This window comes from Phyllobates terribilis, unplaced genomic scaffold (assembly GCF_046119375.1).
Source record: "Phyllobates terribilis strain yellow unplaced genomic scaffold, ASM4611937v1 Scaffold_1__5_contigs__length_1240528914, whole genome shotgun sequence".
Taxonomy (NCBI): Eukaryota; Metazoa; Chordata; class Amphibia; order Anura; family Dendrobatidae; genus Phyllobates; species Phyllobates terribilis.
The window spans coordinates 315,141,630-315,159,678 of NW_027362761.1; the positions used below are offsets into that span (position 1 = coordinate 315,141,630).

The 18,049-nt window shown below is 40.7% G+C and overlaps 1 protein-coding gene across 1 annotated transcript; it reads right to left on the reverse strand.

The window, feature by feature from the left end:
- Positions 1-1,979: 1,979 nt before the first annotated feature.
- Positions 1,980-12,179, reverse strand: LOC141261942 (adenosine receptor A2b-like). Its single transcript, XM_073676260.1, has 2 exons — positions 11,332-12,179; positions 1,980-2,067 (listed from the first exon to the last, which is right to left on the reverse strand). Exons 1-2 carry the CDS (start codon positions 12,177-12,179, stop codon positions 1,980-1,982), a joined length of 936 nt encoding a protein of 311 aa, XP_073532361.1.
- Positions 12,180-18,049: the final 5,870 nt, after the last annotated feature.

Here is an 18,049-nt window from a genome sequence, read left to right on the forward strand (position 1 = left end):
GGGATGCAGCAGTCTTGAAATTTCCAAACTTTTGAAGCGTGATCACCGAACAATCAAGCGTTTCATGGCAAATAGCCAACAGGGTCGCAAGAAGCGTCTTGGCCAAAAAAAGGCGCAAAATAACTGCCTATGAATTGAGGAAAATGAATCGTGAAGCTGCCAAGATGCCATTCGCCACCAGTTTAGCCATATTTCAGAGCTGCAACGTTACTGGAGTATCAAAAAGCACAAGGTGTGCGATACTCAGGGACATGGCCAAGGTAAGGAAGGCTGAAAAACGACCACTTTGAACAAGAAACATAAGATAAAACGTCAAGAAAGGGCCAAGAAATATCTTAAGACTGATTTTTCAAAGGTTTTATGGACTGATGAAATGAGAGTGACTCTTGATGGGCCAGATGGATGGGCGAGAGGCTGGATCAGTAAAGGGCAGAGAGCTCCACTCCGACTCAGACGCCAGCAAGGTGGAGGTGGGGTACTGGTATGGGCTGGTATCATCAAAGACGAACTTGTGGGACCTTTTCGGCTTGAGGATGGAGTGAAGCTCAACTCCCAGACCTACTGCCAATTTCTGGAAGACAACTTCTTCAAGCAGTGGTACAGGAAGAAGTCGGTATAATTCAAGAAAAACATGATTTTCATGCAGGACAATGCTCCATCACATTCATCCAACTACTCCACAGTGTGGCTGGCCAGTAAAGGTCTGAAAGAAGAAAAAATAATGACATGGCCCCCTTGTTCACCTGATCTGAACCCCATAGAGAACCTGTGGTCCATCATAAAATGTGAGATCTACAGGGAGGGAAAACAGTACACCTCTCGGAACAGTGCCTGGGAGGCTGTGGTGGCTGCTGCACGCAATGTTGATCGAAAACAGATCAAGCAACTGACAGAATCTATGGATGGAAGGCTGTTGAGTGTCATCATAAAGAAAGGTGGCTATATTGATCACTATTTTTTGGGGTTTTTTGTTTTTGCATGTCAGAAATGTTTATTTCTAAATTTTGTGCACTGATATTGGTTTACCTGGTGAAAATGAACAAGTGAGATGGGATTATATTTGGTTTTTATTAAGTTGCCTAATAATTCTGCACAGTAATAGTTACCTGCACAAACAGATATCCTTCTAAGATAGCCAAATCTAAAAAAAAACACTCCAACTTCCAAAAATATTAAGATTGGAAATTTATGAGTCTTTTGGGTTGATTGAGAACATAGTTGTTGATCAATAATAAAAATAATCCTCTAAAATACAACTTGCCTAATAATTCTGCACACAGTGTACATATAATCTTTTATCACCCTTTACTTTTTAGAAAAATAACCTTTAATTAAGCTTAACCATCAGTCTATGTGGCAACACACAACTATTTAGAGGCATTTTTTGTGTGATACACAATTGTTTTTCCTAAATCTGGGATTTATTGTATTGCTACATTATTAAACTGCTTTATTTTGGTGATTCTTAAAATGGATGGGTGGATTATACAATGATTGATCTATATTCTTATGTAGGAATATCTAGAACGCAGATTAGATAAAAGGCAAGAAATCCACTTATACACCTACTTATACACCTACTGTTGTATATAGTCTTTTATATTACTGTGTATTTCAGTTATTTTGCAATGTTCATTAATAATGAAGACCTAGATATATGGGCATCAATTTTATATATTCAGTATGTATACAACAAATGACATAGCTAAACACTGAATGCAATGTCTTGTCTTTTCATACATACGACATCATTTGTTTTCCTAAAATAATAAAACATAATTTATGAAAAATAAAGATGAATTAGACCTGTACAGCTGGGTTCTTCCATATGGAAGTTGTTAGATGATGGAACATAAAGTATCACAAAAATGTTTTCTTTTTTTAACCTAAAATTTTAGATTTGTGACATATCTGCACAAACTGCAGTTCCTGACATGATTTTTCTCTGCACACATATCTTTCAGACCTTTTTTTGGTGGTCACTTGTCCACAGTATTAATGATCACAACATCAGCCAAAGGCTGAACTGCTGTCCGTTGTGTTCTTTGTTGAGAAATGGAGAATGACCTGGGAAAACAAAGAATACAAGTACCGTAGGTATTTTATAAGTTGGATCAGTAAATGATATCCATTATGTCATATCTGTCATTTTTTATAATATCAGTGATATGTTTATAGCATCAAGAATTAACACACAATTTGAAATGAGCTGAGTAGGTACATGTAGGTCATAGAAAGCTGAATAAAATGATGCCTTGCTATCTGCAATCCGATCTCTTATGCCTGAGAAATCCACTTTTTTCTTAATACGTAAATGAGTTGTTCCAGGCTATGGGTCAAACACTGATCTGCATAAGAATTTGCCTTTAGAGCTTATTTTAAATGAAAGGTGGTGTTACCAGTGTCAGACATGTAGATCAGGAGAGCAGACTGTCCATCATTACATGTCTCACACTGGTAATGCTGCCTATCATTTAAAATAAGCGCTGGAAGCAGATTCTCTGGGAGATCTATGTCCGGCCCATAGATCTTAACAGTTCATTTACATATTAAGAGAAATGTAGATTTCTGGGGAATTAGAAATCAGATCACAGATATCAAAGTATCATTTTATTCAGCTTCCTATGACCTACATGCCCATATAGACGGCTCAAGAGGGTTGATCCTACTGACAGATTCCTTTTAATATATGGCTCATACATGTAGCTGTAATACGACCATGTGCACAAAACCAAATATAACTAATAAAACTAGTATGTGCTGCTGTATATCAATACTACAAAAAATGAAGTATCTCTGAATGGTTATATTTAAAAATTGTGTAAGGCTAAATGCATAATGCATTTGTATACACTGTTGGGCATATAAGCTCATAAGGTATACGAGTGACAATGGCAACAGTCTAAATGAATGCTATGGCATCCATCTTCCATAGGGACCTATAGTGAAATACAGTTGTGCTCAAAAGTTTACATACCCCGGCAGAATTTTTGCTTTCTTGGCCTTGTTTCAGAGAATATAAATGATAAAAAAAAACTTTTTCTCCACTCATGGTTATTGGTTGGGTGAAGCCATTTATTGTCAAAACTACTGTGTTTTCTCTTTTTAAATCTTAATGACAACCAAAAACATCCAAATGACCCTGATCAAAAGTTCACATACCCCAGTTCTTAATACAGTGTATTGCCCCCTCTAACATAAATGACAGCTTGAAGTCTTTTGTGGTAGTTGTAGGTGAGGTTCTTTATTTTCTCAGATGGTAAAGCTGCCCATTCTTCTTGGCAAAAAGCCTCCAGTTCCTGTAAATTCCTGGGCTGTCTAGCATGAACTGCACGCTTGAGATCTCCCCAGAGTGATATTGAGGTCAGGAGACTGAGATGGCCACTCCAGAACCTTCACTTTGTTCTGCTGCAGCCAATGACAGGTCGACTTGGCCTTGTGTTTTGGATCGTTGTGATGTTGGAATATCCAAATACGTCTCATGCGCAGCTTCTGGGCTGATGAGTGCAAATTTGCCTCCAGTATTTGCTGATAACGTGCTGCATTCATCTTTCCTTCAACTTTTACCAAGTTTCCTGTGCCTTTGTAGCTCACACATCCCCAAAACATCAGCGATCCACCTCCGTGCTTTACTGTAGGAATGGTGTTCCTTTCATCATAGGTCTTGTTGACCTCTCTCCAAATGTAACATTTATGGTTGTAGCCAAAAAGTTCAATTTTGGTCTCATCACTCCAAATTACCTTGTTCCAGAAGTTTTGAGGCTTGTCTCTGTGATGTTTGGCGTATTGTAGGCGAGATACTCTGTGGCATTTGCGCAGTAATGCCTTTCTTCTGGCGACTCGACCATGCAGCCCATTTTTTTTCAAGTGCCTCCTTATTGTGCATCTTGAAACAGCCACACCCCTAGTTTTCAGAGAGTCCTGAATTTCAGCTGATGTTATTTGTGGGTTTTTCTTTGCATCCCGAACAATTTTCCTGGCAGTTGTGGCAGAAATTTTTCTTGGTCTACCTGACCGTGGTTTGGTTTTTACAGAGCCCCTGATTTTCCATTTGTTAATCACAGTTTGAACGCTGCTGACTGGCATTATCAATTCTTTGGATATTTTTTTGTATCCCTTTCCTGTGTTATACAGTTCAACTACCTTTTCCAGTAGATCCGTTGACAATTACTTTGCTTCCCCCAGGACTTACAATCCAGAAACATCAGTGGCTGGGTGAAAGATGCAATAGTCTGTCTGGATCCCAGAAACTCACTCAGCTTTTATGCACACACATTGATTACAAGCAAACAGGTCACAGGTGAGGATGTTACCTTTAGTAGCCATTCAAACCCATTTGTGTCAAATTCTGTGCATGTTATCAGGCCAAAATCACCAGGGTATGTGAACTTTTGATCAGGGTCATTTGGATGTTTTTGGTTGTCATTAAGATTTAAAAAGAGAAAACACAAAAGTTTGAGAATAAATGGCTTCACCCAACCAATAACCATGAGTGGAGAAAAAGTTTTTTTGTTATCATTCATATTCTCTGAAACAAGGCCAAGAAAGGGAAAAATTCTGCCGGGATATGTAAACTTTTGAGCACAACTGTATGTGTAACACACAGTATATATTTTTTTGGTGGCCCTCTTTTTCCTCGTTAGGAATCATAGAATCATAGAATGGTAGAGTTGGAAGGGACCTCCTGGGTCATCTGGTCCAACCCCCTGCTCAAAGCAGGATTCACTAGATCATCTCAGACAGATGTCTGTCCAGCCTCTGTTTGAAGACGTCCAATGAAGGGGAACTCACCACCTCTCGTGGCAGCCTGTTCCACTCATTAATCACCCTAACTGTCAAAAAGTTTTTTCTAATATCTAATCTGTGTCTCCTCCCATTTAGTTTCATCCCATTGCTTCTAGTCTTTCCTTGTGCAAATGAGAATAAAGATGATCCTTCTACAATGTGACAGCCCTTGACATATTTGTAGACAGCTATTAAGTCTCCTCTCAGTCTTCTTTTTTGCAAGCTAAACATTCCCAAATCCTGCAACCGTTCCTCATAGGACATGGTTTGCAGACCAGTCACCATTCTGGTCGCTCTTCTCTGAACTTGCTCCAGTTTGTCTATGTCTTTTTTAAAATGTGGTGCCCAAAACTGTACACAGTATTCCAGATGAGGTCTGACCAAAGAGGAGTAAAGACCGATAATGACTTCACGTGATCTAGACTGTATGCTTCTGTTAATACATCCCAGAATTGTATTTGCCTTTTTTGCTGCTGCATCACACTGTTGACTCATGTTCAGTCTATGATCTATTAGTATACCTAAGTCTTTTTCACATGTACTGTTGCTTAGCTCTATTCCTCCCATTCTGTATATGCTTTTTTCATTTTTATTGCCCAGATGTAGTACTTTGCATTTTTCCCTGTTAAAAACCATTCTGTTGGTTGCTGCCCACTGCTCCAGTTTATTTAGGTCTTTTTGAATCCTCTCTCTCTCTTCTCTAGTATTAGCTATCCCTCCTAGCTTTGTGTCATCAGCAAATTTAATCAGTTTACCCTCAATTCCTTCATCTAAATCATTGATAAAGATGTTGAACAATACAGGTCCCAGGACGGAGCCCTGTGGTACCCCACTTGAGACATTCATCCAGCTGGATGTGAAGCCATTTACAACCACCCTTTGAGTCCGATCACTAAGCCAGTTATGAATCCACCTAACAGTTGCCTGGTCCATTGCATACTTGGTCATTTTTTCAATAAGGATGGTGTGAGATACTTTGTCAAATGCTTTGCTGAAGTCAAGATATACTATATCTACAGCATTTCCCTGATCCACCCAGTCAGTGATTCTGTCATAGAAGGAAATTAAGTTAGTCTGACATGACTTGTTAGTTACAAACCCATGCTGACTCTGGTTAATCACTTCATTCTTATCCATGTACTTACATACATGTTGTTTAATAATTTGTTCAAAGATCTTTCCTGGTATAGAAGTCAGACTCACCGGCCTGTAGTTCCCTGGGTCCACCTTCTTCCCCTTTTTGAAGATAGGAACAACATTTGCTCTTCTCCAGTCTTCTGGGACTTCTCCTGTTCTCCAAGAATTTTCAAAGATTATGGAGAGTGGTTCTAAAATTTCTTCTACGATCTCCTTCAGTACTCTGGGGTGTAATTCATCTGGACCTGGAGACTTGAACTCATTTATGTTAGCTAAATATTCCCTCACAATCTTTCTGTTTACAGATAACTTGGATTCCTCTATTCCTTTAAAAGGACAGTGAAGATCAGTTGATGTTACATTTTCTTTCTGAGAGAAAACAGATGCAAAATAGGAATTAAAAAGTTCGGCCTTCTCAACATCCTCTCTTACCATTTCTCCATTTTCATCCTGTAAAAATCCTATAGCATCTTTGACTTTTCTTTTACTTTTGACATACCCCCAAAATCCTTTTTTATTGCTTTTGACATCTCTTGCAAGCCTTAATTCATTGTCAGCTTTAGCTAACCTGATACGTGCCCTACAGGATCTGCAGACTGCATTATAATCTTCTTTAGATATGCCTCCCTCTTTCCATTTAATAAACATTTCTTTCTTTCTTTTTAGCATGTGTTTAAGTTCTGTGTTCATCCATCCTGGTTTCCTTAAATGCTTCCCATTCTTCCTACTTTTCGGGATTGTTAACGATTGTGCTTTGAGAATCTCATTTTTAAAAATTTCCCATCCTTCCTGGACATTTTTGTCCTTAAGGACATCCAGCCATTGGATCCCTCCTATTCTCTTTCTGAGTCTCTTAAAATCTGCCTTTCTAAAATCTAACCTTGAAGTTTGAGTCTTCACATGTCTTCCTCCTCTAGTTATCCAAAATTCTATAATAGCATGATCGCTGCCTCCTAGGGTCCCAGCCACCTTTACCTCCTCAACCATTTCCTCCCTGTTTATAAGGATTAGATCCAAAGTAGCAGATCCCCTTGTTTTCTCCCCTACCTTTTGGAAGATAAAGTTGTCAGCAAGAGAGGATAAGAATTTGCTTGACCTGTTAGTTTTACTTGAGAGAGATTCCCAACAAATGTCTGGATAGTTGAAATCTCCCATGACCACTACGTCATATTTTTTGGAGAACTTGGTCATTTGATACATAAAGAGTTCATCCATATCTTCAGCTTGCCCAGGTGGCCTGTAGTAAATGCCTACAATGGTGTCCTTTCCGTTGTTCTCTCCTTGTATTCTTACCCAAACAGTTTCCACAGAACTCCCAGTCTCTGAAGCTTCAATCTCTGTGCAGATATACGCTTTTCTAACATACAATGCAACACCTCCTCCTCGTTTATCAAGTCTGTTTCTTGCAAATAAGTTGTAGCCTTTTAGCCTTTTATTCCAATCATGTGTATCGTCCCACCAAGTTTCAGTGATTCCAATGACATCATATTCCTTTTCCTGCATTAGTAGTTCCAATTCTCCTTGTTTGTTGCCCATGCTTTGTGCATTTGTATAAAAACATTTTAGTTTGTGATTGGTTTCTCTTCCTCCCATATTTTTATTATTTAAATTGTTTTGTCTTTACATATATACATGTTTTCCAGTCTTCGTAAGGTGCACCCCATCTCTAGCAAGTAGTCCATCGTATAGGTAATTCATTCCGTGATCCAGAAATCCAAATCCTTGTTGACGGCACCATCGACGTAGCCAGTTGTTCACCTGTAGAATCTTATTCCATCTCATTGTTCCATGGCCATCCACTGGGAGGATGGATGAGAAGACCACCTGCGCTCCCAATTCTTTCACTTTCTTGCCTAAGTCTTCAAAGTCACTGCAGATGGTTTGCAGGTCCTTTCTTGCGGTGTCATTTGTCCCCACATGTATTAGCAGGAATGGGTAGTGATCTGTAGGTCTGAAGAGTCTTGATATCCTGTCAGACACATCTTTAATTTTTGCTCCTGGAAGACAGCACATTTCTCTTGAGGTTATGTCTGGTCTGCAGATAGCGGCCTCTGTTCCTCTTAACAGGGAATCCCCCATGACCACCACTCTCCGTTTTTTCTTCACAACATTCTTCTTTCTCCATCCAGGAGGATTCTGAGGGCTTACAAGGTTATTCATTGCTGGCAAAGTCTTATTTTGCTGTATTTCTTCATGGTTCTCCTGCGTGAGAGCCTGGTACTGGTTCCTGAGCAGTATGGGTGCTGACTGCCTCTCGATCCACCTGCTTCTGTGGGTCACATGCTTCCATTCCTCTGTTTCATCAGGTGCAGTTCGAATTTCTTCTCTTTCTGAATCATGAAGAGATAATTCTGCTCTGTCTAAGAACTCTTCACCTTCCTTAATGATTTTCAAGGTAGTTAACCTCTCTTCTATATTTCGCAACTTTTCCTCCAACAGGGACACAAGCTTGCATTTCTGGTATGTGAAGTTTGGCTTTTCCACTGGCAAGTCTGTGAACATGTAGCAGGATATGCAGCTCACCAAATGGCTCCTGGACTCTTCCATGTTCTTATTGTTAATGTTCTGAAAACAGTGAAAAAAGCTTAAAAAAAAAGCTTCAAAATGCGCGCGCCGTGTTCTTTGAGCTCGCGGAGACTCTTCACTTACCCCAAAATGCAGTGGGAATATGCAAATTATCTCCTCAGGACTCCTCCCCTGGTTTACCGATGTCCTCTTTTCAGCTCCAACAGCAAAAATCCAGTGTTCTTTGAGCTCGCGGAGACTCTTCACTTACCCCAAAATGCAGTGGGAATATGCAAATGATCTCCTCAGGACTCCTCCCCTGGTTTACCGATGTCCTCTTTTCAGCTCCAACAGCAAAAATCCAGTGTTCTTTGAGCTCGCGGAGACTCTTCACTTACCCCAAAATGCAGTGGGAATATGCAAATTATCTCCTCAGGACTCCTCCCCTGGTTTAAACAGTTTGGTTTAAACAGGATAAACAGTTTGTTGCACTTTCCTACACAGATAAATAATTAGTTTGCAGATGCATACTGGCCAAATAGAGGCCAAAATAACAGACTTTTGGCCTCCGTCTGGTGAATGGCGACCTGTGGGCCAGCTAATTTAGGAGCTTCTCCCACTGTTTATGTTTGATTTAATGAACAAATGCAGTGTGCACTTAGCCTTATTATTAATACTACCATCATGTCATGACTGTAAAATAAATAATACTATAAGGGTATGTGCACACGATGCAGAAATGAAGCAGAAAATTTCTGCATCATTTCTGCATCTCCCTGGCAGAAAAAACGCATGCAGATTGTGCATGCGTTTTTCCTGCAGAATACATGCGGATCCACATGCAGATTGACATGCGTTTCCGCATGCAGATTGACAAGCGCTTTCCAGGCGATTTTAGCATCACCTGGAAAGTGCTTGACAACTAGGTCACACTATATAAATCCATGCAAACAGCATGGATTTATATAGTGTGACCCGAGAGAGTGTATATACTTACCTCTGATGGCCCGCGCTGTCCTGCTTTACAAAGTTCCCGGCTGCCGGCAACTTTGAATTGAAAGACCTGCCGACGTCAGCGTCACGTGACCCGTCACATGATTCTGACGTCACCGCAGGTCCTACAACTCACTGCAAGTGCCGGGAACCAAGCGGGAGCGCTGCGCGGGCCGACAGAAGGTAAGAATACATTTATTTTTTATTTTATTCTTTTTTTACAGCTTTTTTAATGGTATCTGGGTGTGGATGAGACTCTCCTCTCCTCCACACCCGGGTACCATCCGCATATTAGAACGCGCCAATAACGCAAGTACAAATGCTGTCTTGCGGAATTGGCGCGTTCTAATGCAAGTCAATTTCGCCGCGTTTCCGCAAAATTAATTGACATGCTGCGGATTTTTGACCGCAGCGTTAACGCTGCGGAAAAATCCGCATCATGGGCACAGCACATGCGGATTTCCATTGGGGAACATTGCTTCCCTTCTACCATGCGTTTTTCATGCGTTTCCGCGGCGTTTACGCAACTGCAAAAACGCCGCGGAAACGCATGAAAAACGCATTGTGTGAACTCAGCCTAATAAAACCCCAGAGTATGCTAAAATATTTATATTGGCTGAAACATTTTTTTTTCAGTTTTCACTGCTGAGAAAATTACGAGCTTGTAGTTAAAGAGGACCTGTCACCAGGTCAAAAGAAGCCAGTTCTTTGTCTTATGTTATTCACACTGCTCCCCTGAGTATTCAGTTTATTGATTTTTCTTTTTTAATCTGCAATACAGTTCCAGAGATGTGGGCCTTTTTATTTGCTGCCAATTTTTATAGTCTTTACTAAAAGCAGGTGAAGACGGCCGTAGATTCTCTCATCCGAGAGAATCAAGCCGATTATGCAAAATGACACTCTTGATCAGATTGATGAGAGTGTGAACATAGAGTGATCCGATTCTCTCAGATGAGGAGAAGATGGAGAAAATAAATGTCTCCATTTTTTCCATTGTGTCAATACACAGAAATCAGACTGCATTCAGATGTCATACGAGTGCAGTCCAATGAATTCCACGGACTCATTGACTTGCAGTGCTGAGTGCGATTCGAATATCAGATCAAACTCGGACATGCAGTGATTTTTTTCCTTTGAAAAAATTGGACATGTGCGCGGCCCCATAAACTAACATTGGTCCGGGTGCAATCCGATGTTTTGTTGGATCGCACTCGGACTGATAAATAATACGACCATCTGCATGAGACCTAACTCATTGCTCATGGGGTAATTATTCGGAGCATCCTAAAGACATGCCCCCAATGAATCCTGTGAGCCAGGCTCCCTTGGAAGACACCATAAAAATTGTCAATAATTAAAAAGGACCATATCTTTGGAACTATATGGTGGATTTAAAATGTAATTTAACTAATTTAAATTTAAGTTAAGTCCTCAGTGGAGCAGCAGCAATAAAATGAGGGCAAAAACTGGCCACGTTTGTCCTGGTGAAAGGTTCCCTTTAACACATCATGTCAGATTTATTGTATTTTTCTACTTGAATTGTTGTAGTACTTTGTTCAAACAGATTTTGCCATCTTTCTATTTCTTTCAGAGGCAAAGTATTATAAGAATCGAGCAGGGGCTTTTCAGTGTCATATTTACTGTTTCTTTTCTTATCGTGTGCATATTTTAGAGGTGGTGATTTACAATATGTTGTAAAATATTTGAAAATAACTAAATCTCATTATAGAAATAGGAATTATTTCTCTACTTTCTAGTAATTACTACAGATCTGGCTCGGTATAATCAAAGTCAGGTTATAACTACATTGTAGTTAGTTACTGGCTACATCAGAAGCGTGCAACTGAAAACTTTATACTGTAAGCTATTTTTTTCAATGACAATACAAAACCAAGTCGTATTAAAGCTTACCTATTACACTGGCATACGGTTTTCCAAACCTTGCGTAGCTTCTGTCTCAGAGGCTTGCAGCCGTATACATATAACATGGGGGTGATAGCTGCGTTCATTCTTGGTAGGAACTTTAGTACTGCCGTACCTTTCTTTTCCATAGGTTGACATGGGACAGCAATGAAGTCACAAAGACTGATATGGAGGATGGTGGGAAACCAGGTTACTAGGAAGAACCCTGACACGACTATTATTAAATATAAGGAGGCTCTCTTTGCTTCCTTTTCTGAAGTAGCAGGGTCTCTCTCTATCTGGTATTTAGCGATCATGAACAGTTTTATATTCAAACCAATCATTATTACCATCGTAAAAAAGTAGCAGAAAAATGTCCCTGCACTAGTCACCTTAATTGCCACATTAGAGGTCACCAGATTATTTATAGCCACAATAAGAAAGGCATAGACCCAGAGGCCCAGAATAAGAAATACAGTCCTCATCACAGTCATCCTTCGCAGGTATTTGTATGGCGAGGACACTGCATGATATCTGTCTGCCTGTGCAGCCAGTGTAACAAGGTAAGATAGACCCAGGAAAGTAGGGACAATATAACGAGTGTCGGCAGGGGACGAATGCATATCCAGAGCGTCCCCCTTCGAGCCAATATAAAAACAGGAGAAGCCAGTACAAAGATCACTGCTGCAAGTACTAAGCATATATAGAAATCGGTTCTCATTTCTCAAAGATTTTTTCGCTATTATAGGAATTAAAACAGAAAGGTTAAATGTCACAATTACTGATGCGAGAATAGCATAGACAGTAAAGTAGACAATTTGATTGGTACTAAGCAGAAATGCAGAAGATGAATCCATTCTTTCCAGTCTCTCCAGGAGCCGTTATGCATCTTAGTACAGTAACATAGGTGGAGTTACATGAATGCATTTATGGCTGTAAGAAAATAAATAAAAAAAAAAGAATCATGGACGCTAAAGAGTTTAATAGCAACACCCAGTGGGCATATTACAGGCTCAAGAGAGTTTCCTAAATGCTCTTGCAGATGTTGTTGACTCCAAATGTATTCTCACTGTGTGCAGAGCATCTGTGCAGATCAGGGAGCACGGAGCTGGTGTCACGACGCATAAACCTTCTCAAGCTGCAAGCTACATGGATATTGATTCATATAAACCAATAGTTGCTAAAGATGTGGGGTGTAGAATTAATCAGAAAAACTTGACAAAGCAGTATGGCGAGCTTCCATTTTAGAATGGCTGTGGAACAGATTACTTATTTCCTTCACAACAGTGGCGCAAATGATAGATGGTTACATACTCAAGTGGCACAATACTCTTGCTGGTTACAGATCACACAGGGTGGTACAAAATACTTGAGGGTTGCAGTACTTAAATTTATGTTCACTGTTGAACTGTCCTCTACCAGGGCCAGAAAAGCCTGTGATACTTCACAAGACCATAGAGAGTCCATTGGCTGCTGGCTTTTGTTTGTCATTCAGTACTGCTTTGGATCTCTGGGACGCAGTAGCGTAGCTACCAAGGGGGCAAAGGAGGTGGTCACCCCTGGCCCCTCGCTTGAAGAGGCCCACTGGGAGTGACTGCCACTGTATAAGTGTGTGCAGCATGCTGATACAGTTAAATTCTATGGTAGATCAGACCACTCTGAGTTCTGTAGGCCGCAGATCGCTTTAGGCCTGCAGCCTACAGAAGGGCAAGGTGACGCACTGAAAGAGTATTGAGCAGGGGCGGAGCGACATAATGACATCATTGCAGCCGGGACTCTGACGTCCTGTGCGTGCCCTGGCGTGATGACATCACCCTATTGAGCCGCCCACGTCTTGCCACTGTCTGCCAATGGACTCACCAGGATCCAAAGTTAGGTGAGTATATGATTTTCATTCTTTATTTTAATAGTACTTGTAAGGAGACTGTGAGGGCATCATACAGTGTGGGGTGCATTATCCTGTGTATAGAGGAGTATTGGGGCATTATATTGTGTTAAGACTAGTGTGGGTGGCTATTTTAGAGTGTGAAGAGGAATTATACTATTTATAGGAAGCTGTGGACCCATCATACTGTGCTGCATAGGGGAGTCATGGGCCCCACAGCAGATCCAGTAAGAGGGACAAAAACTGAAGCATTGGGGTGACAGTAGGATAGGGAGTTTGTGCAGGGTGAAATAGATGGGGAAGGTGCTGGAAATGTGAGAATTCAAACGTGTCTTTGTTGTGGCAGGCACTGCACTAAATAAGGAAAGTGCCTCTGTCTGCGGTGCCCCTTCTCAGGCCGTGGCCGAAGGGACCAATAAAGTAAAAGGGACGGATGGCACAAGCCGTCCCATAAGTATATAAAGATAGAGATGTCCCAACCTCCTTCCTTTCCCCCTGTGGTCCTGGAATCGATTGTCCCACCCTCCCTCCCCTTTGAGAACACGGTAAAATGGATAATTTTGAGACTTTACAAGTCACAGCGGCCTGGAAATAAAGAAAGGATATGTTGGAGAGTTCCGCTTGTTGGCTGACTTGCCTGTGACGAGACACAGGGCATTTGGCAACGAGCTGGTTTGAGAAGTTACATGCCTTTCTAATGGAAATAAACGGATAATTTAATAAAGCTGTGACCGATCTTAACCCATCAATTTGTACCTGGTGTATTATTGGCAAGGGAAACAGGCGGTGGGGGGCCTAAACATGCGTCGGAGTTTGGTTGGGGTCCTCGCATTCTAAACTTTGCAGACAAGTTGAGGCTGCAAGAAGTTATTATGATGGTCTGGGCAAGATGGAAAAGTCGGGAAAAGTGAACAACTCCATCAGAAAGAACGTCATCTGTAAGTCCCAATATATAACTGTATTATAATCTTATATACTTTCTGCAGGACTGGTACTTACCTCAATATGGTCACCATATGGAGGCAATATCAGTGTTGGTCTTTGTATAGAGATTTTTTTTTCAGTAACAGGGTGGTCATCTGCTGAGGTTCGCCTATACCCATGATTAGATGCACCATCGTAGTTGTAAACGTGATTACCTGGTTAGGGGACGACCACAGCCTACTCTGCCTAGGCCTTGCTTACAGGATCAAACCAACAACTACATTCGATGTGCTCAGCACCTCTGTAGCGCCTCATGATTGCTAGGCCACTAATTTTAATGGAATTACTCCATACTATCATTGGTTATTAACCCGAAAATGTGCATGTCACCCAGCTTTCTGCATCACAGGTATCCCAGTCCGCTACGTGACCAGTACTGTCCCATTCTTTGTTAGCTTAGGTACTGCCTCCCAAAGGACTGGTCATTTTTCAAAGACTTAAAGGAAATCTGTCATCCCCTAGGACTTATCTCACCTACTAACATGGGCAAACAGGTGATAGAAATGTAAATCTATTCCAGCTGTATGCCTCATACTAGAGGTCTTGTTGCTGTGAAATTTCTTTTTATTCTTTCAGGTTTCTGATGCCTTTCAGTTCCAGGGCCCGGAAGAAATCTCGCCTCCTGTGTGAATTATAATGTTTCCCCCCTACCTTCCACATCACAGTGCCCTGTGACATGCAGTTGCCGCGGCCAAATCCTGAAGCCTGCGCACTTCACTTTTTGCACAAGGCGCACTTCTTCCTCCCGTCTATGTTCATTGCACTGCAGGGATCTTGTGCGCAGGCGCCGGGAAGTGACAGTGGCCGCAGCAACTGCACGTCACAGGGCACGACCTCTCTGGATGAGTACAATCCTTCTTATTTTTAAATATGATCAAGTTTTGTACATAGAATCTGAGTATTCTGAGCTATATTATTGAGACTAACTGATGGCACTCTAGATATATATATACAAATTTGATGAGGCGTTGTTAGTTTAAAGATTTATGTGTGCTAATTAATTGAGTGACAGTGGGCTCAGATGTATGCATAGGCATATTGCACTTTTATCTATATGTGGGCTCAGATGTATGCAAAAGCACATTGCACTACCTCTTGAAGCTCATCAAGAGAATGCCAAGAGTGTGCAAAGCAGTCATCAAAGCAAAAGGTGGCTACTTTGAAGAACCTAGAATATAAGACATATTTTCAGTTGTTTCACACTTTTTTTGTTAAGTATATAATTCCACATGTGTTAATTCATAGTTTTGATGCCTTCAGTGTGAATGTACAATTTTCAAAGTCATGAAAATACAGAAAAATCTTTAAATGAGAAGGTGTGTCCAAACTTTTGGTCTGTACTGTATATGTGTTTTACTCTGCACTTTAATTTTCATGAGTATTTTGCCATTAGGCCAAGAGGGTTCAAAATTAAAAATAAATCCTGTCCAGAGAGGAGTGACCTCTGTTATGGTCACTTGTACATCGTTATATATCCTTGGATACATTTATAAGTTATCTGTTTGTGATTGAATATATTTATAGCTGCACTTTCCCTTAGCATTGAGATTGGACACTGTATAGTACTAGAGGACCTCGCAAAGTTGGTTTATACAGCTAAGGATTGTGTGAGGGACCACAGGGTAAGCCACCGAGGAGCGGGGGAGCCACAACACTTCCCTCTAGGGTGCCAACCTTCCCTGGTAGGCAGGGACAGTCCAGGGTAAGCCTAGGATATCAGTCAGACTTAGGCTTAAACAATCACAATTTTTTTTTTTTGTGTGTGATGTTTTGTTGTGTGTCTTTTTATGGTCTTGAGACCTTTTTTTAGTATTGATCAATAAAAGTTAAATCTTAAAATTAGGGTCTGTATATGATTACAGTTTGAGATTGACCTTATGAATATTATATTTATTCCAGAAATAAAACTTTCCTAAGGGCTAAGGTCTCAACAATCCTACAATCTTAGATTCCCCCACAAATGAAGTCTCCTGCATTTTTGGTCACTTTCACCCTATCAGGTCACCTTCTCAACTTGACAACACTCTGGATTTACAACGTTGCACCGCTCTGATAATTCTGGAACTTAGGTTCTCTGCCTAACTACAGGAGACCCACCACTCAGCTTTCACTCAGATACATGATTATTTGGCCCAGCTTGCAGCCCAGTGGTACACCGCTTGATGAATAAGCTCAGACCTGCTGTTCTCATAGGCCAATGATAGGTTCTTTAGGGACCCCATGCAGTCTCCTCACCCTCTCTCCCGTTGAACCAATCTGTCCAATTAAGAAGCATAAGTGATTGAAAATCAATTTCATCTGCTTTGGTAGAAATTAAACACCCCCAAAAGTAACATTTTTGCAGGTGGTAGCAGCAGACAATTATCTCTCCTTGACCTTCCTGACTGATTCTTCTTTAGTTTGCGTTTTGTTTGTGTCCTTGTTACTACTGGTAGCATGAGGCGGTACCTACAGTCCTTTCAGGTTGCATAGTTAGATCAGCTTCTTCAGGGTGGCACATTAATACATGCTCTTGCAAGATTTGTTGTGTCTCCAAGCACAGTCTCGACTGTATGAAGCAGATACCAGAAACTGTCCAGGAGTTCACTGACTGATACCCTGATCTATGTTTGGATGAAGCACCCTCAAGACACCATCTGCAGTGTCATCAGATGTTCTAGGAATTGCATACAGGCACATGGAAGCCTTATACAATAAGGAGCCATATTATAAGTTGCTGTGATGAAGTTTATGCAAACTGTATCCGTCCGTGATTTATTTATTTTTTTTAGTGAAAATTCGGAATCCAGCCCTCAGTCAAATGATGATTTTGGTTTTATTGACCTGTGATACATCATTTTGTTCTTAACGAATTGCACAATTATCACAAAAGATTTTTAACTTGGACCTTTTGTGCATTAACATCCAATGTGTGATTTAAGTGTTACCTTAATTTTTTGGAACAATGTGTGCATGTATATACAATTATAAGAAAAATAAAGTACACCTTCTCTGAATTATATAGTTTTACATATTAGGACATCATAAAAAAACACATCTGATCCTTAGAAGGTCCTAAAATTTTGTAAACCTCAGATGACAAATTACACAGTCATTATTTATATCAGGTTTACATTACTGAGGCTATCAACCTCGATGATACATATCTCCCCTTGAGGACCTGTCTGGCAGCCATCTTACAATATAAATGATGAAAAAATAGAAACAACATTTTCAAAACATCTAGATTTATTAAGTATTGAGTATGAGTGCCACATGCAGAAATACACACACTTACAAGCCTTGGCTACTATCAATGAGGTTGTTTTATTGGTTTTCTTGCTGAATGCAGTTGAGCACACAAATCATTAAGATCTGCTGTTGCTTTGCAACTACCAACCAATGACATCCCACGTGTGCTCAATGGGAGACAAGACCAGAGACGCTGCACAATACCACTTCTGTCCTATATACTGGATGTAATTCTTAGTATCTGTATAATTCGGTGTATAAACACTGCCCAGTACCACTTCTCCTGTCCTGTATACTGGTTGTAAACCTCAGTACCTGTATTATTCTGCATATACATACTGCACAGTAGTACTTCTTCTGTCCTCTTGTTATGATAATGTAGCAACTCACTCGGGAAAATAGGTAACACACTAAAAACTACAACTGACTCTGCCGGTTCCTGTACAGACGACTAGAGATCCTGACCCCGCAGTCCCTCATGAGCTGAGATAGCCCTAAACGCAGACTAGACTATGGCAGCTTTACTGCCTGAAAAGGCCATCGAGCGCTGCGCTACACGTTCTTCCTAAAAGAATGGGTGTGCAGAGCAGAGTGCAAATTACCTACAGAAGGGAAAGTGTGCTGAAA

Coding starts and splice junctions, on each gene's coding strand:
- LOC141261942 (XM_073676260.1), bottom strand. CDS start 12,179: ATGGATTCATCTTCTGCATTTCTGCTTAGTACCAATCAAATTGTCTAC. Junction 2,068..11,331: donor ACCGTATGCCAGTGTAATAG/GTAAGCTTTAAT, acceptor TTGTTTTCCCAG/GTCATTCTCCATTTCTCAAC.